The following is a 15,428-nucleotide window of genomic DNA, read 5'->3' on the forward strand; positions in this document are numbered from 1 at the left end:
ACGTTCCTTGTATCTTACTCGCACTAACACGCTCCATTGGCCAAGTGGAGCCGTTCACACCCTTGTTGCATTGATATTTAGCCTACATGTAAGGCTTTATCACAACAGATCCATAGGAGCAGACATTCACTCTCTTGTGTTACCTTGACTGTTGTTCTGTGTGTTGTTCCCAGTGACTCACAGTCGAGTTGTGCCTCTGTAGATCAGCGGTTCAGGTTTACACAATAAAGAGTTAGTTCGCTCAGAGAGTGTGGTGGCAGAAAGAGAGGCTCAGAGATTAGAGAGAGAACGTGTGAAAGAGAAAAAAAGAGAACGAGGCTCTTCAAATTTTGCAAACTGTCCGTTAGCTAGCTACCTGGGAGAAGGTCAAAACTAATTACTGAAGCACACTTCAAAGTTTTCCTTTGCAGCTGGTGTCATGTTTGTTTACAGGATTAAGTCCCAGAGTACACACACACACACACACACACACACACGCACACACACGCACGCACGCACACACACACACACACACACACACACACACACACACACACACACACACACACACACACACACACACACACACACACACACACACACACACACACACACACACACACACACACACACACACACACACACACACACACACACACACACACACACACACACACACACACACACACACACACACACACACACACACACACACACACACACACACACACACACACACACACACACACACACACACACCAAAGAGTCTCTTTTATGTGGAGCTTTGCAACGTGGCCAGGGGATCAGGCCTGTTTCATTCATTGGTACTCCTCTGTAGCTCAGTTCAGTGTGGTTCTTGACGGGATAGTGGGATCGATTCCTGCTACCACCCATACTTGAAACAGATACAAAATCGTCTGCTGAATGGCATATTTTATTAGCTAGGAGTGCTAATTCTACATGTGCTCTGTGTAGCTTTCTATAGAGCTGAGCTCTCTCTGGGTGGATGTAATGGGAAGTGTCCAGTAGTTATAGAGGATTTAATCCTACCCTGTATTAAACTGTTTATCCCTTTGGAGTTCACTGCTGTGAGTCCATAGAAAAGGGATTCTCCCAAATAGAATTCTTAGGAGTGGACAGATGGAGAATTAATTGAAAGATCCTTTTCCTCCTTTTCTTCAGAATACCGCATTAATACCGCCTTATACACTACATTCAGTTCTGCGACGTTACATCAACGTTTCTTCAACGTATTAGTCTGCTCCAAATACACGGACAGAGTTACAGAATAGGCTTGTAGGGAATGCAGGAGTTGGCTGGAGAGCTGCATCCGTAACACACACGCACCTACAGTACAGGAGACATCACGACACTACCTACAGTACATTACAGTGCAGGAAGTTCAACGGCACTGTCAGCCAGGCTGACACCAGCTCAGCCAGATCCCTGCCCTCTCTCATGTAAACACTTCGACGTACACTCCCTTTCTCTCCTCTGCCATGTCAAACGCCTCAACACACCCTCTCTCCTTTTAAATATCAAAATAGGGTCACGGGCCAAAACAGTTTGGGAACCCATGCCATACAGTAAGCTGATGAGGAAGCTAATAGACAAAAGGACAGGATGTATAGCTCTCTCTCTCTCTCTCTCTCTCTCTCTCTCTCTCTCTCTCTCTCTCTCTCTCTCTCTCACTTTCTTTGACTTAAACAAGGCCTCAGGGAAACAGTCCTGCTGTGTTTAAGGAGAAGCCTCGTGTGGAGAAAACACGTCTCTTTGTCCTACTACAAGTAGGCCTACTGCAAACAGGATGTTTTGGAATATGTGTATCCTGTCCAGGCGTTTCACTGTGTCAATTGGCTTAGTATTGTGGAGTAACCTACAATGTTGTTGATCTATCCTCAGTTTTCTATCACAACCATTAAACTCTGTACATTTTTAAAGACACCATTCGCCTCATGGTGAAACCCCTGAATGGTTTCCGTTCTCTCCAGCAACTGAGTTAGGAAGAACGCCTGTATCTTATTAGTGACTGGGTGTATGGATACATCATCTAAACTGTAATTTTTCACTTTACCATGCTCAAAGGGATATTCAAGGTCTGCTTTTTGAATAGGTGCCCTTCTTTGCAAGGCATTGAATCTGTGTTTGAAATGTACTGCTCGACTGAGAGACCTTACAGATAATTGTATCTGTGGGATACAGAGTGTCATTCCAACTTCATGTTAAACACTATTATTGCACACAAAGTCCATGCAACTTATTAGGTGACTTGTTAAGCAAATGTTTACTGAATTTAGGCTTGCAATACATAACAAAGGGTTTGAATACTTATTTACTCAAGACATTTCCGCTTTGTGTAACCATTTCTAAAAACATAATTCCACTTTGATATTATGGGGTATTGTGCGTAGGCCAGTGACCATACATCTCAATCAAATCAAATTTAAATTCAGGCTGTAACACAACAACAAGAACAAGAAGTCAACGGGTGTCAATACTCTCTGAAGGCACTGTGAAGGCTCGGTCAAGCGCTCAATATTGAGGAGTTGGGAGTTTAGGAAGCAGTCAAATGTATTGCCTCCTTGTTATGAGTAAAGAGAATTATTGTAAAAGGAACTTCAAGTCAGTACTTTTACAGGTGCAGATTATTCCTTCATGCATCTATCAGATCAACAGCGTCGTTGTGTTTTGGTACACCAGATGTGCATTAATTTCCAATGGAACGCTGCATTTGCCTCGCAGCATAGCATTGCAGAGGCAGTTACAGTGCGTTCTGTGTGGATATATACATTGGATGTATCCAACGTTTGCATCAACATGTAGATACAAGGGATACTGAGGATGCATCTCAGCCACGCTCAAGGTCCTAAATGATATCATAACCACCATCGATAAGAGACATTACTGTGCAGCCATATTCATTGACCTGGCCAAGGCTTTCAACTCTTTCAATCACCACATTCTTATTGGCAGACTCAACAGCCTTGGTTTCTCAAATGATTGCCTCGCCTGGTTTACCAATTACTTCTCTGATAGAGTTCAGTGTGTCAAATTGGAGGGCCTGTTGTCTGGACCTCTGGCAGTCTCTATGGGGGTGCCACAGGGTTCAATTCTCGGGCCGACTCTTCTCTGAATACTTCAATGATGTCTCTCTTGCTTCTGGTGATTCTCTGATCGACCTCTACGCAGACGACACCATTCTGTATACTTCTGGCCCTTCTTTGGACACTGTGTTAACTAACCTCCAGATGAGCTTCAATGCCATACAATTCTCCTTCCGTGACCTCCAACTGATCTTAAATGCAAGTATAACTAAATGCATGCTCTTCAACCAATCACACCTGCCCGCCCGTCCAGCATCACTACTCTGAATGGCTCTGACTTAGAATATGTAGATAACTACAAATACCTAGGTGTCTGGTTAGACTGTAAACTCTCCTTCCAGACTCACATTAAGCATCTCCAATCCAAAATTAAATCTAGAATCGGCTTCCTATTTCTCAACCAAGCATCCTTCACACATGCTGCCAAACATACCCTCGTAAAACTGACCATCTTACCGATCCTCGACTTTGGCAATGTCATTTACAAAATAACCTTCAACACTCTACTCAACAAATTGGATGCAGTCTATCACAGTGCCATCTGCTGGCCCTCGATTCACTCTCGTCGCCAAACCCACTGGCTCCAGGTCATCTACAAGTCTCTGCTAGGTAAAGCCCCGCCTTATCGCAGCTCCCAGGTTACCATAGCAGCATTCACTCGTAGCACGCGCTCCAGCAGGTATATCTCACTGGTCACCCCCAAAGCCAATTTATCCTTTGGCCGCCTTTCCTTCCAGTTCTCTGCTGCCAATGACTGGAACAAACTGCAAAAATCACTGAAGCTGGAGACTCATATCTCCCTCACTAGCTTTAAACACCAGCTGTCAGAGCAGCTCACAGATCACTGCACATGTACATAGGCAATCTGTAAACAGCCCATCCAACTACCTCATCCCCATACTGCATTTATTTATTTATCTTGCTCTTTTGCACGCCAGTATCTCTACTTGCACATACATCTTCTACCATTCCAGTGTTTAATTGGTATATTGTAATTACTTTGCCTTAACTCCCTTATCTTACCTCATTTGCACTCACTTTACATAGTTTTTCTTTTCTTTTTTCCTACTCTATTATTGACTCTATGTTTTGTTTATTCCATGTGTAACTCTGTGTTGTTGTTAACCTCTTACATCTATGGGGGCGCTATTTCATTTTTGGATGAAAAACGTTCCCGTTTTAAACAAGATATTTTGTCACAAAAAGATGCTCGACTATGCATATAATTGATAGCATTCGAAAGAAAACACTCTGACGTGTCCAGAAATACCAAGATATTCTCTGTGCGTGCCCTAGAACGTGAGCTTCAGGCAAAACCAAGATGAGATGGCATCCAGGAAATGACAAGGATTTTTGAGGCTCTGTTTTCCATTGTCTCCTTATATGGCTGTGAATGCGAGAGGAATGAGCCTGCCCTTTCTGTCGTTTCCCCAAGGTGTCTGCAGCATTGTGACGTATTTGTAGGCAGATCATTGGAAGATTGACCATAAGAGACCACATTTACCAGGTGTCCGCCCGGTGTCCTGCGCCGAAATTGGTTCGCAAAAGTCACCTGCCAGTATTTTTCCATGGGATACAGAGAGGAAAGCAAGCTTCCACGAACTGCATATCAATGAAGAGATATGTGAAAAAACACCTTGAGGATTGATTCCAAACAACGTTTGCCATGTTTCGGTCGATATTATGTAGTTAATCCGGAAAAAGTTTTACGTTGTAGGTGACTGAATTTTCGGTTCGTTTCGGTAGCCAGACGCAATGTAGAAAATGGAACGATTTCTCCTACACACAGACGCTTTCAGGAAAAACTGCGCATTTGGTGTGTAACTGAGAGTCTCCTCATTGAAAACATCAGAAGCTCTTCAAAGGTAAATGATTTTATTTATTTGGTTATCTGGTTTTTGTGAAAATGTTGCGTGCTAAATGCTACTCAAAATGCTATGCTAGCTTTGCATACTCTTACACAAATTAGTCAATTTCTATGGTTCAAAAGCATATTTTGAAAATCTGAGATGACAGTGTTGTTAAGAAAAGGCTAAGCTTGAGAGCAGACGCATTATTTTCATTTTATTTGCGATTTTCAGAAATCGTTAACGTTGCGTTATGCTAATGAGCCTGAGGCTTTAGTCACAAACCCGGATCCGGGATGGGGAGTTTCAAGAAGTTAATGTCGAACTGCTTTGCTTTATCTTGGCCAGGTCGCAGTTGTAAATGAGAACTTGTTCTCAACTAGCCTACCTGGTTAAATAAAGGTGGGTGGGTGGGTGGGGGGGAAATAATAATAAAGATAGTAGATACATGCCCTCAGTATAGCTGCAAAGCTACACAAAATGGTATGCAATGACGCTGTCGATCGGATTGACGTGTCATAGCGTTAAAAGCCTCGTGTACACAGGTCGAACGCAAAGACTCAGTTACTCTACTAGTCTGGACTAGCATTAAACAAGGTTAAGATCACCAGCAGAGGAAAGTCACCCCTGTGGGCCGTGCTGTGGGTTTAATGGTGGTGTAGAAGATGGGACTAGCAAAAAGGTTGTGGATTCGATTATTTTGCGTGCCTTCATGTGTTAGCTGTAAGTCACTTGAGATAAAAGTGTCTGCTGAATGACAATAATCATATTGAATATCGGTCAGTCGATGTTACTTTAAGTTAAGGCCTAAGCATCTGTTGAAAAACAATATTCTGATTCATACTGTGATATAGAATCGGCCCTTGAGCTGATTATTGGCAGCATTTGACCTTTTGAACCTTTCTGACTGTGTCTGGCCATATCTGATCGTGTTGTCTATTTCCTTTAGGGACACTGAAAAGCTCGCTACAACATTACATTATGGATGATGCTTATTGGCATTGCTTGACCGGATCTGACCCTAACCGGGTGTGACCGTCTCTGATCGCTTTTGACCATGTGTGACCATGTGGCCTCTTTCTAATCTGTAGGGACCCTAAACGCTTTCCTGAGACAGAAGGGTCAGACAACGGCCGAGGGGCCCGCGTGGTCGCTGAGTGGTAACCAAGGAGACCGCTGGAAACAGGCCAAAGTCAGCATCCACCCAACCATGTCTTTCCAGGTGAGTCTGATTGGCCATGTGATTGAATGATTGTGTGATTGGACGATTCAGGAGTCAGTAATGAGACGAATCCCTGAACTTAAAGGCCTATAACCGCAATATCTCTCTCTCTCTCTCTCTCTCTCTCTCTCTCTCTCTCTCTCTCTCTCTCTCTCTCTCTCTCTCTCTCTCCCTCGCTCTCTTTTTTCCCCCACTTCAGGTGGTGCTGGAGGGTATCCGAGGTCCGGGCATCGAGGGGGACATCGCAATCGATGACGTCACCCTTGAGGAGGGAGAGTGTCGAGATCTACCCCCCATTAGTAAGCACAAAAACACAGCAGGAGGAGTTTATCCCTAATTGCTGATCTATGGATAGTTGAATGTTGAACACCCTGATGGATAAGATAAGGATTTGGGAGAGGGTAAGCTCCTTTTAGAAATGTGACTATGGTTGCTTCTAGAGGCAGAACCAAGGTCAGTTCTGAAGTCAGTTAGGATTTGGGGGTAGATAGATGGAATCTGTGCTCTCTGTCTGCCTATGAGGAGGAGCACATCTACCTGGCAGCTAGCCTCTATTAATAAAAATAAAATAAAACCCGTGGATGTTGCCATAGCAACGGGGCCGTAATCACATGAATGATAGCAGTCCAGACGGAACGGAGTGACAGAACGAGCGACAGACCGCAGGGAGTGGAGCACCGTAATTGCGGAATGAGGGGAACAAACCGAGAGAGTAAGGGAAAATCGAAAAACGGGCCTGCAATTGACGAGGCGGCCATATTGGCAAGTTAGGAAGGGGAGGACTCTGTTCCTCACAGTATGAGGATCTCTGGTTAAAGATGGGGAATGGACCTGTTACACACACATACACCGTGCCTTTTTCTTTGTCGTTTTGTCCTTTTCATTTTCTGTTTTCTTCTTTCCCCCCCATCTGGTTTCATTTACACAGAAAATTGGAAAACGGGCGATAAACGTGTTAGTTTGAATTTTATTTTAGATTACAGATTGAAGGGTGCTTGATTGTTTTTATATGAATTTAATAAAGGGAAACCTCTTAGGTCCAATTGTTCCCGACCTCTCTAATGTGATATTGCTTTTTCATCAAACGAATACATTCATAACAATGCAGCCATGAATATGATTTTGAGCATAGACTGGTCACTATTTCATCTACATCTACCATGTAAAACAGAAAAATGTACAATGTCAAGCATATCTCCAGGAAGAATATCTGAATAAACTAAAGTAAACGAAACACTCTCCAGTCATTAGACTTCTGAGGCCAACAGATCCAATGTAAGTCATTTCAGACAGTGTGTCTGCAGTGAATCTGGTGTCGGGGACCATCTCTAACTCTCTCCAAATGGTTTACCATCGCTCACCGTGAATCTTACATGATCCTCACTGCCGCCGTGGAAAAGGCATGCGTTTTAATCAAATGTATTGTTTTGACTTCGCCTGGATATTGTTTCATGAGATATTTTGGGGAGGAAATAAAAAAAAGGGATTTCAGGGTCAGGATGACATCAACTGTTGTTAAATGTCTTCTGTCTCTGTCTCTGCCCCCTTTAGATCTCAGATCCTCAGCCCCGCCGACGTCCGCCCATATATGGCAGCTGAGTGTCACCTTGGCGATGACCTTCCTGTGGGGTCGAAGGTGACCCTGCCCTGCGTCGTCTGGCGGAGGCGAACGGGTCCGACCTGGCCTCGGCACCGACCTCGACCCTGGCGTCTGTGTTCTTGTACCCTCAGCATCCAATCACCAAAGATTCAAGAAAGGCGGCAGCGAGGTGTTCCAAACACAGACCACCACGAGGGCCCAAAAAATACCACATAAATAGTAATAAAAGAAGATTCGCAATTTTTTTTTAAGAGACAACTTTTCCAGAAAATTGCTCCCCAATCGCACGATTGTGAGCACTTTTACGAGCGCAAAGCAAAGCCAGGTGTTGTGACGCCTGGACTTTAGTGGGAGTGTTCACTATCGCATTGGGATAACTATTTGTAAAGCACAAGGACAATTTTGCCAGTCAATTAGGAAAGTTAAATAGAAAGGTGTGGAGGAATTGAGAAATTGGTGACTTTTTGAAAAACAAAATTATTTTTTCTGGGCTTAACAAAACACATGGAATCAAAGCTTTTCTGTGTTTTATCTTATCCTCATTGAGTTGCACCTGCTGTGCATCATGGACACTTTTATCTCTGCCCAGTCACCCTCACCTGACCTCCACACCTTGACCTTGTCTCTCTCTCGGCTTGGTGCTGTACTGTAGAAAACAGAAACTCTGACAATGTTTAGTTATCCATCCCAGTTCACTCTCCCCTCTTGCCCGGTAGCGGCCTAAGTATTTCACAACACTGTGCTCACTAGTCCAAGGTATCTGAGACCAGGAAGGCATGTCCAAGGTATGTGGGGCAGAGAGGAGGAGATGGGTAATTGAGAGAGTTGAAGAAGGGTAGGTCAGACTGACTGACGTCCAAGGCAATGTGGAAGGCAGTGGCATAGTGGATGAGAAACGTAGAGGATAGAGACCAGAGGGGAAGGAGTGGAGAGGAGGAGTAGAGGATGGAGACCAGAGGGGAAGGAGTGGAGAGGAGGAGTAGAGGATGGAGACCAAAGGTGAAGGAGTGGAGAGGAGGAGTAGAGGATGGAGACCAGAGGGGAAGGAGTGGAGAGGAGGAGTAGAGGATGGAGACCAGAGGGAAAGGAGTGGAGAGGAGGAGTAGAGGATGGAGACCAGAGGGGAAGGAGTGGAGAGGAGGAGTAGAGGATGGAGACCAGAGGGGAAGGAGTGGAGAGGAGGAGTAGAGGATGGAGACCAGAGGGGAAGGAGTGGAGAGGAGGAGTATGGAGACCAGAGGGGAAGTAGTGGAGAGGAGTAGTAGAGGATGGAGACCAGAGGGGAAGGAGTGGAGAGGAGGAGTATGGAGACCAGAGGGGAAGGAGTGGAGAGGAGGAGTAGAGGATGGAGACCAGAGGGGAAGGAGTGGAGAGGAGGAGTAGAGGATGGAGACCAGAGGGGAAGGAGTGGAGAGGAGGAGTATGGAGACCAGAGGGGAAGGAGTGGAGAGGAGGAGTAGAGGATGGAGACCAGAGGGGAAGGAGTGGAGAGGAGGAGTATGGAGACCAGAGGGGAAGGAGTGGAGAGGAGGAGTATGGAGACCAGAGGGGTAGCAGTGGAGAGGAGGAATATGGAGACCAGAGGGGAAGGAGTGGAGAGGAGGAGTAGAGGATGGAGACCAGAGGGGAAGGAGTGGAGAGGAGGAGTATGGAAACCAGAGGGGAAGGAGTTGAGAGGAGGAGTATAGAGACCAGAGGGGAAGGAGTGGAGAGGAGGAGTATGGAGACCAGAGGGGTAGCAGTGGAGAGGAGGAATATGGAGACCAGAGGGGAAGGAGTGGAGAGGAGGAGTATTGGATGGAGACCAGAGGGGAAGGAGTGGAGAGGAGGAGTATGGAGACCAGAGGGGAAGGAGTGGAGAGGAGGAGTAGAGGATGGAGACCAGAGGGGAAGGAGTGGAGAGGAGGAGTATGGAGACCAGAGGGGAAGGAGTGGAGAGGAGGAGTATGGAGACCAGAGGGGAAGGAGTGGAGAGGAGGAGTAGAGGATGGAGACCAGAGGGGAAGGAGTGGAGAGGAGGAGTAGAGGATGGAGACCAGAGGGGAAGGAGTGGAGAGGAGGAGTAGAGGATGGAGACCAGAGGGGAAGGAGTGGAGAGGAGGAGTAGAGGATGGAGACCAGGGGGGGAGGAGTGGAGAGGAGGAGTATGGAGACCAGAGGGGAAGGAGTGGAGAGGAGGAATATATAGACCAGAGGGGAAGAGTGGAGAGGAGGAGTATGGAGACCAGAGGGAAAGGAGTGGAGAGGAGGAATATGGAGACCAGGGGGGAAGGAGTGGAGAGGAGGAGTAGAGGATGGAGACCAGAGGGGAAGGAGTGGAGAGGAGGAGTATGGAGACCAGAGGGGAAGGAGTGGAGAGGAGGAGTATGGAGACCAGAGGGGAAGGAGTGGAGAGGAGGAGTATGGAGACCAGAGGGAAAGGAGTGGAGAGGAGGAATATGGAGACCAGGGGGGAAGGAGTGGAGAGGAGGAGTAGAGGATGGAGACCAGAGGGGAAGGAGTGGAGAGGAGGAGTAGAGGATGGAGACCAGAGGGGAAGGAGTGGAGAGGAGGAGTAGAGGATGGAGACCAGAGGGGAAGGAGTGTAGAGGAGGAATATGGAGACCAGAGGGGAAGGAATGGAGAGGAGGCATATGGAGACCAGAGGGGAAGGAGTGGAGAGGAGGAATATGGAGACCAGAGGGGAAGGAGTGGAGAGGAGGAGTATGGAGACCAGAGGGGAAGGAGTGGAGAGGAGGAGTATGGAGACCAGAGGGGAAGGGTGGAATACGGATGAGAAGAGAGGTTCTCTGGTCTCCACAAGCCAACAGGCCGACCCCTGCAGCTGAGGAACAGAAGCCACTTTCTGCCATGAAACAAAGTGCCTTCCGATTACAAACAGAACAGACCGAATTGCGAACCGGAATGGTAACATCAATCACACCAATGATGGTGATGATGTTTCCTCTGCTGTCACTCATGATGGGCTATTTTCGACATGTTTCTTTTGACCCACAAGTGCTGGTGGGAGGCACACTTGCTCAGAGGGATTCAGTTCAAGTCGTGTGTGTGCCTGCATGTGTGAGTGTGTGTTTTAGGGAAAGGATGGTGGAGGAAAGTCAGGCAGACCGGGGGGGCATAGGTCACAGGACTATTGCAAGTGGTCACAAGCCAGGCAGTTGTGGCTGTTTAAATAAAAAAGAGTTAAAAGTGAAAATGCAGAGACTGGGTAAAAACAATGGACTACAAAGGGAGGAGGAGACTGTGGAGCTCCTCAGAATGACAGTCAGAGATCACATACTGTAAGAGGACAAAGACACTCGCTATCGATCGATTGCTTCGCTCTTTCCCGAAAGCGACTCCATCCCAGCTGAACAGACCTTTTTTAAAGAACTGCTGTTAAATAAACCATTGTGTTGTACAGGGAGGGGACGTGGCAACTGCAGGCTCTACGTTAGACGGAATAAAGTACGCTCTCCCTCCACACACCTCCATCATTTACATCCAACAATGTGTGAGAAAAAGATGAATAATGTCGACAATAATAATATTGATATTTTATTACTCTAGCGAGAATGTTTCTCTGCTTTTACACAAACTGTGAAGATTGACTGTGGAAGAGCTACCTAAGACCCTCCATTACCTTAACTAGCTGGTTTTTAAAAACAACATATTGTAAAAAAAAAGAATTTAAAAAAAAGACTAAAAGAATTTGAGAAAAAAATCCGTACATTGTTGGTTATAAAAAAAAAAAACATTTAAGGACTTGTTGGTCTTGTTTCTTATATTTTTTCTGTTGGGAATCTATCTGACTTTGACTTCCTTTTATCTTCTTGTTGTCTCCCTTTTGCATTGCTGAAGTATCAAACACTGATGGTGGAAACACAAGCTAAACCTATTTGTATAACTTGTACATGTAAAGAAGCTCTATTATAAAGGTTTATGATCAATGTTTTATGTTGGAGAACTGGAAGCACAACATATAAGCTCTCGACATATAAAATGCAGTATGTATGGCACACATACTGTGTGTGACCCTGCTCAGACGAAGTCAGGCTTGTAGACCCCCTCAGAAACACACAATCATTGAGTACGTCAACGTTCATACAGTGTCACCCATCCAAAGAACACGAATGCAAAGACATGATGTGGACAAATGACCAGTCCCAGACGTTGTCGAACGAGACAATGAAGGACAAAGAATTTGGTTGCTATAGAGTTGGCATTTGGTTGGTATTGCAACTTTATATGGCGCAGAAAATGTATTGTGATGAGAAGACATAGTCCTGGAAATATAAGCCTGGTTTGGTCCAAGCGGGTTGTGTACAGGTACGGGCATATGCAGTGTACAATAGGTGTGATTAGAAACAGACACATGTGAAGAAACAATATCATACATAACTAAACAGAGCAGAATGATAGGCAGCCATTGTAGAGCATTATAACAACCTCGTCTCATATTGTGTACGTTTTACTAGGATATTATAACATTTACATGTACTGTCAATGCTGTCGAGTCTGGTTGGGTTCATGGGAAAAGGGAATTATTTCCTTTTTTTTGTTTTTGTGCCCAGATCATATTGAATGTATATGAAAAATGAGGGTGCCATAATAAATCTTTGTTTTGAAGGCCTACCTACACCCTTTATAAAAAAATACACGTTCACAGATATGTTAGAGTTGTTCGGCTCCAGAAAATGATCCGTAGCGTTTTGCCACGCCCCATGTTGTTGACCTCCGAAACTTTCAATGGCTTTCATTGAGGAAACAACTTGTTTATTCATTTCTTGTGACCTGGACACAGTCACTGTACTTGGCAATCTAACCACACGCTGTATTGTACTCAAACAACTAATTACATGTTTTAAATTCAATAGCAAGTCCCAAGTATATGTTGGTTTAATATCCATGTGCGTTATTTCCATTTAGTGGGGCAGGCTGGAATAAGGAAAGTACGAAAGTGACACTACGTTTCAATTTACCTCCCGAGGCAGGAATTGTGTTATGTTGAGCTTTGACTACTTTTTGTACTTGGGATCCTTGTAGGCGGTTTATTGTCCATCATAACAGAAGGGCTTTGTCACGTTGTGCTTCAGCAGGTGTTCATATTATTACATCACAATAATATGACATTTCACAGGAAGTGGCAACCCTTACCCGCATCGCTTCCTGTCACAATCGGTTGATGACCTTGGGGTGTATCTGAAGTTGCTTCCTCCTCTTGACTTCTCTCCTTAAACTGCTCTAAAAACACCCTAGGCTAAATGGAAGCAACATGACGGATATTTGGGAATTGGAATTTTGAACATGTCGCTATGTTTTCCTTTCAGTGAAGACCAAAGGAGACGAAGGAGAGGAAGCCATTGAATTGCTACAGAAGAAGAGCTGAAGAGATACAATTCTGTATTGTAAGTGATGTTTCTAAGAGCTGTGTAACGTTTATGTTTCCTATCTTGTACTGTGTACTTATTACTCCTTGTAATAATAACAACCTGTCATTCTTCTCTGTTCTGTGCTTTATTTATATATATATATATAATTAGGCATCTTTTTCATTGTATTTCTTTGGATCTATCACCAATTTTTTTTGTGCCATACCTGCAACTAATGCTAAAATGAATAAAAAATATATTTTATGTTCGGGTTGTTGAATTCGTCTTGTTCTGGGACTGAGAGATGGGCACACCTGTTTGTACACCTTCGTATCTGCTGCATGTGTACATTCCTGAACAAGCACAATTTGTGTTGTCATTAGTCCCCTTGCGTCCTCTCTTCTCCTCGACACACAGGTTTGATCTCGACACCTTCGTCCCGGCAGTTTGCTGTCTCACAGATGCCCACTTATTCTTCCGGTGATCACCTGTCTTCAACTCAAAAGAATGGAAAAACAAAGCTTTTGTGTTCTGTGCAAAATGTTCTGCACTTTTTGTGGAGCTGCCTACCGCTGAGATCAGCTATAAGCTGGCGGTAGCCTGTCTGGCTGCTTGGGGTTTAGCCAGGAGACTCTTCATCCAGCCCTCAGGGACAGGAGAGAGAGAGTGATAGTGATGAAACGGACTATGGGAGATGAATTGAGGAATAACAATAGGCTTACTATGAACTGAGAGCTAGGATGAGAGAGAGAAGTTTTTAGCCCACAGCGTCCCAAGAAGTCCTTTATGAAGTCGAAATACCACACATCCTCAATGTGGCATTCAGTGTATAAACCACTACTGCCATGTTGTGTTTGCAATAAAACTCATTCATATTTAAAGCAGGGAAAACATTGGTCTCTATAATTGCAGGAATCCCGTTTAGGCAACTCCTGTCAGATAGTTTACACTGTGTTTGGGGAGTTGTATACAGAAAGAGAGCATTGCTGCTGGGTAGAGAAACTACTCTCATCATGAACACAGTACATGTCCTCATAAAACAGGCTCACGTTCATTTAGCATCGCGTTGCTGCTGGGTAGAGAAACTACTCTCATCATGAACACATGTCCTCATAAAACAGGCTCCGGTTCATTTAGCATCGCGTTGCTGCTGGGTAGAGAAACTACTCTCATCATGAACACAGTACATATCCTCATAAAACAGGCTCCGGTTCATTTAGCATCGCGTTGCTGCTGGGTAGAGAAACTACTCTCATCATGAACACAGTACATGTCCTCATAAAACAGGCTCCGGTTCATTTAGCATCGCGTTGCTGCTGGGTAGAGAAACTACTCTCATCATGAACACAGTACATGTCCTCATAAAACAGGCTCACGTTCATTTAGCATCGCATTGCTGCTGGGTAGAGAAACTACTCTCATCATGAACACAGTACATGTCCTCATAAAACAGGCTCCGGTTCATTTAGCATCGCGTTGCTGCTAGGTGAAGAAACTACTCTCATCATGAACACATGTCCTCATAAAACAGGCTCACGTTCATTTAGCAGGCTGCTGCTGGGTTCATCATCATGAACACAGTACATGTCCTCATAAAACAGGCTCCGGTTCATTTAGCATCGCGTTGCTGCTGGGTAGAGAAACTACTCTCATCATGAACACAGTACATGTCCTCATAAAACAGGCTCACGTTCATTTAGCATCGCGTTGCTGCTGGGTACAGAAACTACTCTCATCATGAACACAGAACATGTCCTCATAAAACAGGCTCAGGTTCATTTAGCATTGCGTTGTTGCTGGGTAGAGAAACTACTCTCATCATGAACACATTTCCTCATAAAACAGGCTCCGGTTCATTTAGCATCGCGTTGCTGCTGGGTAGAGAAACTACTCTCATCATGAACACAGTACATGTCCTCATAAAACAGGCTCACATTCATTTAGCATCGCGTTGCTGCTGGGTAGAGAAACTGCTCTCATCATGAACACAGTACATGTCCTCATAAAACAGGCTCCGGTTCATTTAGCATCTCATAAGAGATGTTATGTCAGTGTCCCCACAAAACATGTTAGCCGTGTCCCCACAAAACATGTGTTAGCCGGGTCCTCAGAAGAGATGTTTGTCGGTGTCCCCACAAAACATGTGTTAGCCGGGTCCTCAGAAGAGATGTTATGTCAGTGTCCACACAAAACATGTGTTAGCCGGGTCCTCATAAGAGATGTTATGTCAGTGTCCCCACAAAACATGTGTTAGCCGTGTCCCCACAAAACATGTGTTAGCTGGGTCCTCATAAGAGATGTTATGTCAGTGTCCCCACAAAACAT

At 44.9% G+C, this 15,428-nt stretch overlaps 1 protein-coding gene across 1 annotated transcript in view; it reads left to right on the top strand.

Moving 5' to 3' along the window:
* The window catches only part of LOC135505691 (MAM domain-containing glycosylphosphatidylinositol anchor protein 2-like), a 452,039-nt gene extending 443,340 nt beyond the window's left edge, over window positions 1-8,699 (top strand). Inside the window, exons 16-18 of the mRNA XM_064924737.1 lie at window positions 6,022-6,152; window positions 6,352-6,451; window positions 7,704-8,699. Coding sequence (XP_064780809.1) covers window positions 6,022-6,152; window positions 6,352-6,451; window positions 7,704-7,792 — 320 coding nt within the window. The 3' untranslated portion in view covers window positions 7,793-8,699. The remainder of the gene's footprint in view (window positions 1-6,021; window positions 6,153-6,351; window positions 6,452-7,703) is intronic.
* Window positions 8,700-15,428: the final 6,729 nt, after the last annotated feature.

Source organism: Oncorhynchus masou, chromosome 19 (genome assembly GCF_036934945.1).
Source record: "Oncorhynchus masou masou isolate Uvic2021 chromosome 19, UVic_Omas_1.1, whole genome shotgun sequence".
Classification (NCBI taxonomy): Eukaryota; Metazoa; Chordata; class Actinopteri; order Salmoniformes; family Salmonidae; genus Oncorhynchus; species Oncorhynchus masou.